Below are 6,851 nucleotides of genomic sequence, written 5' to 3' on the forward strand. Positions count from 1 at the left end.
TACTTTTTTAAAATATATATATACGTATATATGTGTATATATAAAGTGCCCTCCTAGGGAAAAGATAGGGACGTGAAGAACAGAAGCGTTTGTAAGGTGTACTCTTGAAAGGGCTGCAAGCAGCTTGTAGTGTCCTGCAGGAATTCACTTACAGTAAGAGTATTTACTGGTTTGTATTTATAAGCATTTTTATGTATTTAAGACAGTTTTGGATGAGCCAGGAGCAGAATCTTTTAACAGTTGCTCTCTTTGCCTGTGGCCTGCCAACAGGGTATGACCCTTCACACTGTTCTAAAATGTACTCGGTACCAAAGTGTAAGGTCTGCTGCTGTTATGTATCAAATGGGCAAATTTAAGCAGCTTTTAAGCAACTTTCTATGTCCCTCGTCTCATTTGTGTGTATGCATTTGAAGGGGCCTTTTTGCTGGGGAAAAGAAACCCCAAGCAATAAAAGCGTGTTGCAATCGAGTTATTACAATTTATCTGCATACTTGCATTATTCAACACACTGTAAATCCAAGTGGGTAAAAAGCTGTGACAGTGAAAGTGATTCACACCCTTGCTGCTGGTACCTGCTGCCTCCAAAGATGCCGTTGTTACTTGTAGCCATAGTTTCAGTTCTACCGTTATTTATCTGCTGAGTATGCATGATCCAAACAATCCTTACATGTATTTATTTACCATGAAGCCTCATAGTTTTTGTTTTAATTTGCAGCTTTGTGCCAGAATCTCCTTCCTCAGAAAATGATGTCATTTCAACGAGAAAGCAACCTCCGAATAGCCACCCGTCTTCACTGTCCTCTCAAACGGAGCCTGCCTCCCTGGTTGATCACCATGACTTCTCAAAAGACCAAAGGAGCACAAGTTTGGACCGTTCCAGCACTGACATGGACTCTACTGATGGGACTGATTTAGCCCCTCCAGGAGACACCTACCCAGATGAAAAGACCGCTGATTTCTCCTTCATTGATGTACGTTACCATAAAGGGAAACAGAAGTTCTCCTTCTGTGTTACCTATGTTGTTACTCACGTTAATCACCACAAAGCAGTATCTTCTGGAAACTTTGCACTCAATCTTCCTCTGCCTTTTCTTTTTCCCGTTGAATTTTCCCAGCTGACTTACTGCCTGACAAGTTTAAGATAAAAGCCATAAAGTTCTTCTAGTTCCTCTAATATTTAGGTTCTGAGAGATTCCAAAAAGCTATTGGCCTCAGATAATGTCTAGCGGTGGCTTAATAAAGTTTGTGTTTCTCTTTCTGCTCCTCAGTGAGCTGTAACAGAAGAGTTAAATGACTCTATGAACATTTGAAACGTAATAAAATAACACAAATAGCTAGTGACTGCTGTGCCATAAGCCATGCAGATTCAAGGCTATAAAGACATTTACTAATATTTTTCTTATTTACAATTGATCTCTTTATGTAGTAGCTTACAATTGCATTTTAAAGGATTTTTTTCATACTTAAGATTCTTGTAGCTAGTATAAAACCGGGAATTTCTGGCCATACATAGTTAGATGAGGTTTGGTGTTCTTTGAAAGCACTAACACAACTGTAGTTTTTCAGTCTAGCATCTAGGAAGTACTGCTTTTTCTTTAGTAAGAGATGGTGCACCTTTTTTTTTTAATTATATAATATCTAATGGCAGATATATTGGTAAGTGCAAGATTCCCAACTTAAATGGATTGTGCAGCTGCTAGGAAGGTCTCGAATAAACTGCCTCGCCTGTCAAAGTGCCATAACGCCTTCTGAATTGAGGAGTAGACTGCTCTGCAAAACGTAGGAAGGATGGGAGCAGGTTTGTGCTGGAGGCAGTTTGGTCTGGTGCAGCAGAATTGACTGTGAAAATCACAGCTGCTTCATGTGTAGGCTGTTTGAAAGTGCCTCCAGCCAGCTCCGTTCTCTGCTGGTTTTCCATCTATGGGGAACTGCAGAAACCCGTATTTTCCCAGAGTAGGTGCTGCTCTCATCTTCCAGCCCATTCCGGCTATGAAGCGGAGACCACGTTTGGTGGTCCGTTGCTTTGAGATCCCTAACTGCACGTGCCTCAGCCGTGGTATTAGTTAACGATCCTTTGGCAGGATATCCCAAGTGCACTTTTTGCTCTGTAAAGGAAGCGTTAGTAGCCCATAACATAACACCGCGGATGGCCTTTTGCCTCTGTCCATCAGTGGTCTGCGGGTAGTGGAGATGGTCCTATATTGTGCTGTTCCCTGGACGGCTAAAGGTGTCTCTTTAAAACGTTAATAGCTTCAAGTACAGCTGGCAATATGCTGTTTTAATGAGTAGTTTATTCCTGACCTGAATCTCTTGAAAAGAAACAAAACCACATCTTCCAAAGAAGAAGAGGAGGCTCAGTGATGTTTGCAGATTACAGGCGAGTTTCTAACAACAAATTGCTTGAAATAAATAAACTACAGCTCCTTCTTTTGCTCTCTAAATGTTACTGGCTTACTGTCCTGCACAGAGAGGGATGTGTTGGAAATGACTGATCACAGAAATCTTCTGAATGCCGTGACGCTTAACTTGACATCTCCTTGTTGCTGGTGAGCGGCTTGAAATCTCTGTGGATGGCAGCCCGTCAGAACAATGACATTGCAGCACGCTACTACAAGAGAATTTTGTGTAGTTTCCCTTTTTAGATCCCAGTTTTCTTATGGGCCTTCAGCTGTTACTAGCTAGCAAGGCCTGTATTCTTAAAACACTCTAGGAACTAAAATCCTATTTATTGAAGTTATTTTTTTTATTAATGTGGTGAAAATAATTCATGCAGATCAGATATCCACAGCCAAGAGAGATCAAAGAACCAGCATCGCACCCAGTTATAGCCACAATGTAGCATATCCTCATCATAAATTCTCTTTAATATAGTTTTAAGTAACTACAAGAATAATAATCAGGCAAATACATATAGTTTAATTAAACCGAATGGGTTAATGTGTGAAGTAGGTTGGAGGAGATGACTTTTATTTTCAGACTGGTTGAAAGTAAAGGCTTTGTTTTTTTTTTTATAGCAAACCGCTGTTCTGGACTCCAGTGCACTGAAAACTCGTGTACAGCTCAGCAAAAAGAGACGCCGTCGGGCTCCTATTTCCCACTCTCTTAGAAGAAGCAGAGGGCTGGAATATGAAAACAGATTTTCTTTAACAGAAGAGCCAGATAATGCCTGGATGTTTAAAGATTCCACAGGTATCCCTCAACTATCTGAAATAATTAGCCGTAATCAACTTGGTTGCAAGGGCAGGAATTTCTAAATGGTATAACATACTGGAAGGGGCATCAAGGTTTAACAACAGTTTCCTTTTCCCACCTCTGGGTCATCCTCTAAATCATCTCTAAATCCTCTGGGTCATCCCCTCCATTCCTTGGAGCCTTTGGAGTGAGGGAAGCCACAGTAGCCAGACTTACAGAAGACCAGGGCGAAGGAGAGCTTTGATGCAATTTCCTTTAGTTTCTGTTTGCTGACTTTAAGAAAATTTTGTTCACTGAGAAAATGCTGAGTTTAGAAACTGCTGTGGTTGGATGTATTCTCTAGCACATTCTTTATATCTGAGCCTGTGTGGTTTTGATAAAAGCAACTGTAATCGTTTGTATTCTGTAGGTACTCATAAATATTCTTTCTTTCTAGCATCTATCAGTACTACAGGATTAAAGAGGCAGCCTAGTTAAGGATAAGCCAACTCTATTAAAAATGTCCCCCTGCTGGCCTGTCCCGTTCCTTAGGATGCAATAAGAAAATGTGTCAGGCATTGAAAATCCTTGCTGATGGAAGTGAATGAATGGCTTAATGTGCACACTCATTATAGATCCACAATTTAGTACCCATAGCACTTTGGTGCTATGGTGATATATGCTGCAGATACTCCCTTTTGATATTCCCTGAGCGGAGGAGTTACTGGTGTTGCAGCCTGTTCTTTAGAGAGGCTGGTGATGCTTTCGTAACTGAGGGGACCTATTAAAAAAGTTAGGTTTGTGACCTGCCGTTTCTGCTTTCCCTTAAAGTCTGTGAATCCAGGGAAGAATGTAGGATCAAACGGATCTATTCTGTAGCCTCCTAATCAATGGAAAGACTCTTATCTGTGCTGTGGTTGCTTTGGTGCAGGTCTAACAGACCTAAAATATTTCAAAGACTTACCTTGATAAGAAATGCTGTACTGGAAGCTGGTGTGTAGTTACCAACTAAAGACCCAGTGCACGTAAAGGTAACCATGGCATACCATTGCATCTTCCCCTGTAGTATGCAAACTCCTGCTACTCAGCCTCTTTGTATCAAAGCCCTGCTTTGCGCCGGGACTGGACCAGATCACTTTCAGGTGTCTGTTCCAATTGAAATTAATCTTGCGTTCTGTGATCAACTGAGATGTTTAGAAGCAGCAACATTCATTAAATTAGGAGCACCTTCTGCTCCCTCATCTTTGTCAGCAAGAAATCTTTCTGCTGCTGAGTACTTAATATGTGCGTTGCTTTCATCTCTACTGAAGCATTGAGCTCAGTCCTGTCGTGTGTTAATATTACTCTTTAATACATTTTTGAATGGAAGGAGAGATCTAGAACAAGGTATAGATGAAAAGCCTGCTGACTAACATTTTTTTTTTCCCTCCACTCTGCTTTTGCCTTTTTTCTTTTTTTTTTTTTTTTTAAAAAAACAATTCATTAGAGGAGAAGAAAACTATGCAACAGGAGGATTCCGATGAGGAAGACAAGATACAGCATACTGTGAGATCGTCTTCTGTACAAGCTCAGAGACTCCCCGTATTTCCAGGAATGGACCACTCTGTTCTCAAGGTGAACATAGGCAGAAGACATCAGATGAGAGCTGAACTGGTTCAGTAGCTACAGATGCTCTCTAGGGATAGAGCTAGGAAATTTTGCCGGAGATAACTGTGTTGTTGGGGGGGATGGGGGGGGTGTGATGTGTAGAAAACCCACGCAGTTTTCTTTCTCACTTTTAACTGTTGGCTGGAAATATGAAGTGGTTTGGAAAAAAAATTAGCTTTGCAATAGCAAGCATGCTTTCAAAACTGCATAGGTTTATACAGGAATCGCTTAACTGACCTCAGGCATGGATTTTTTTTTTGTTTGTATCAATCTGAGTGATTTGTTTTGCATTCCAACAAAAGTCTGAACGCTGGCTTAAAAAGAAACCTTTTTCTTTATTCTTATATTTAGGCCCAGCTGCGGAAAAGACAAGAGTCTGAGAGTCCTGGTGAAATCAGTTCTGCTCAGCTGTTCAAATCCTCTAAGCCACAACTGCAGCTTGGAACTGCTGGCAGCAGGCTGGTGCCCTCCAGTGTAGAGAAGGAGGACAGGTGAGAGACTCCCAGCAGTGTCGGAAAGATGCTAGTACTCCTTTTGGTGGAAGGAAAAAATAATGCAAGTACGCTTCCCAAGGCTGTCAGGGAAACTGTATATTTATTTTGTTTGTTTGTTTCTGTAATGAGTTTTCATAATTAAAGAATAAGGATTTTTTTTTTTTTATATCTTAGGTCAGAAGAAAAGTCTCCTCAGTGGCTGAAAGAGCTGAAATCAAAGAAGAGACAGAGCCATTACGAGAATCAGGTTTGAAAAGGTATGTTCCGGCAGAAGGAGGGGCTTTGCTAAGTGAAAGGACACAGTGATAAAAACGCACATGGAAAATGTTTCCTTAATATGTCAGTATAACAACTCTGTAAGCATAAACATTGAAGCCGGCTACCATGTACTGTGCACCTAGGAACGTAAAGTATTGTGCTTTGAGGCAGAGAAAGTTCCCTAGAAGTGAAGTTTTCATTCACCGGTGATACGGTTTCACCAATTCTCTGCAGATTATTGCATCATAACACCGCTCGATCTGTTTATGCTGCGATTTCCTAGCACTGCTATCAAGCAAGAGTGAGTCTGCCACTGAGTAACCGAGGCTTGCCCCCATTTTGAAAACCTTGGTGTATGTTGTTTCAGCAGTATTCTGGGCAGCTCTTGAGCATTTAGCGCGTTAAATAGGGTGAGACCAAGATGCCACTACAACAGTGATACGCATTTGGTGGGGCTTTCCTCTTACAGATGCTGAGGGGGCTCTGGCTGCTTCCTTGACCACATCATACCATTACTTCAATTGCTTCTCTTTTTTTTTTCTTTCCAGATAGTGATTCTAACTAGAAGAAGATAAAGAAGTTTAACAGAAGCCTTAACTCATCTGAACCTAAAATTCACACGTCATGTTGCTGCTGTTTGCTTCCTGCCTCAACTGCTGTGTGCATGGTGCCTTCCTGTTTTGTGGAGAAAGCTGCTTAATATTCATAGGCAAATACAAAGCTGTATCTTTTCAGAGATGGGAGGATAAAAGTCCCTTTAGACCTGCCTGAAAGAAGAACCGGTGGTTCATAGTTAGCACTTCAGAAAGTCTGGAAAGATTGTAATACTTGATCTAGGAGTGCTGTGCACCAGAGAAGTCCCCTCACTGTTGAACAAAGACTACGTTTCTACGCAGGTGTTCGGCAACTCGAAAGTATCACACTTGGTAGATGTGTCAGGTGTAAGGCTGGGCTTTGTGTTTGTTTATGAAAATAACAATCTTAATCAAATTTATCTTTTTTTTTTTTTGTGGAAAAAATAGTAATCTCCTATTTAGAATGAAGTTTGTGGAAGGTGAGAGTGAAAGAACAAATTATGTTTACTGCCATATTGAAAAAGGAAACTTGATTATTTTTTGTAAAAATGTATTTTTGATTGGCTTATATTTACATGTGATCTGCTGACCTAGCAGATGAATATAATTTTTAGATGAACAAAATGTTAACTTTTGTCACTCTTGAGATGGTATATTCTGTGTTTTGTCAGCATGTGGAATAATTGCTTCATTGGAATGTTTTTCC

At 40.6% G+C, this 6,851-nt stretch overlaps 1 protein-coding gene across 1 annotated transcript; it reads left to right on the forward strand.

The window, feature by feature from the left end:
• Positions 1-715: 715 nt before the first annotated feature.
• On the forward strand, positions 716-6,541 carry LOC104164618 (uncharacterized protein KIAA1671 homolog; the record flags this gene model as incomplete). The annotated part of the gene is made up of 6 exons (XM_009703999.1): positions 716-971; positions 3,015-3,189; positions 4,658-4,785; positions 5,170-5,309; positions 5,487-5,569; positions 6,119-6,541. Coding segments are annotated over 5 exons (778 nt in total), but the record flags the coding sequence as incomplete, so codon positions are not given.
• Between the last annotated feature and the right edge of the window lie 310 nt (positions 6,542-6,851).

Source organism: Cariama cristata, unplaced genomic scaffold (genome assembly GCF_000690535.1).
Source record: "Cariama cristata isolate BGI_N322 unplaced genomic scaffold, ASM69053v1 scaffold20017, whole genome shotgun sequence".
Taxonomy (NCBI): Eukaryota; Metazoa; Chordata; class Aves; order Cariamiformes; family Cariamidae; genus Cariama; species Cariama cristata.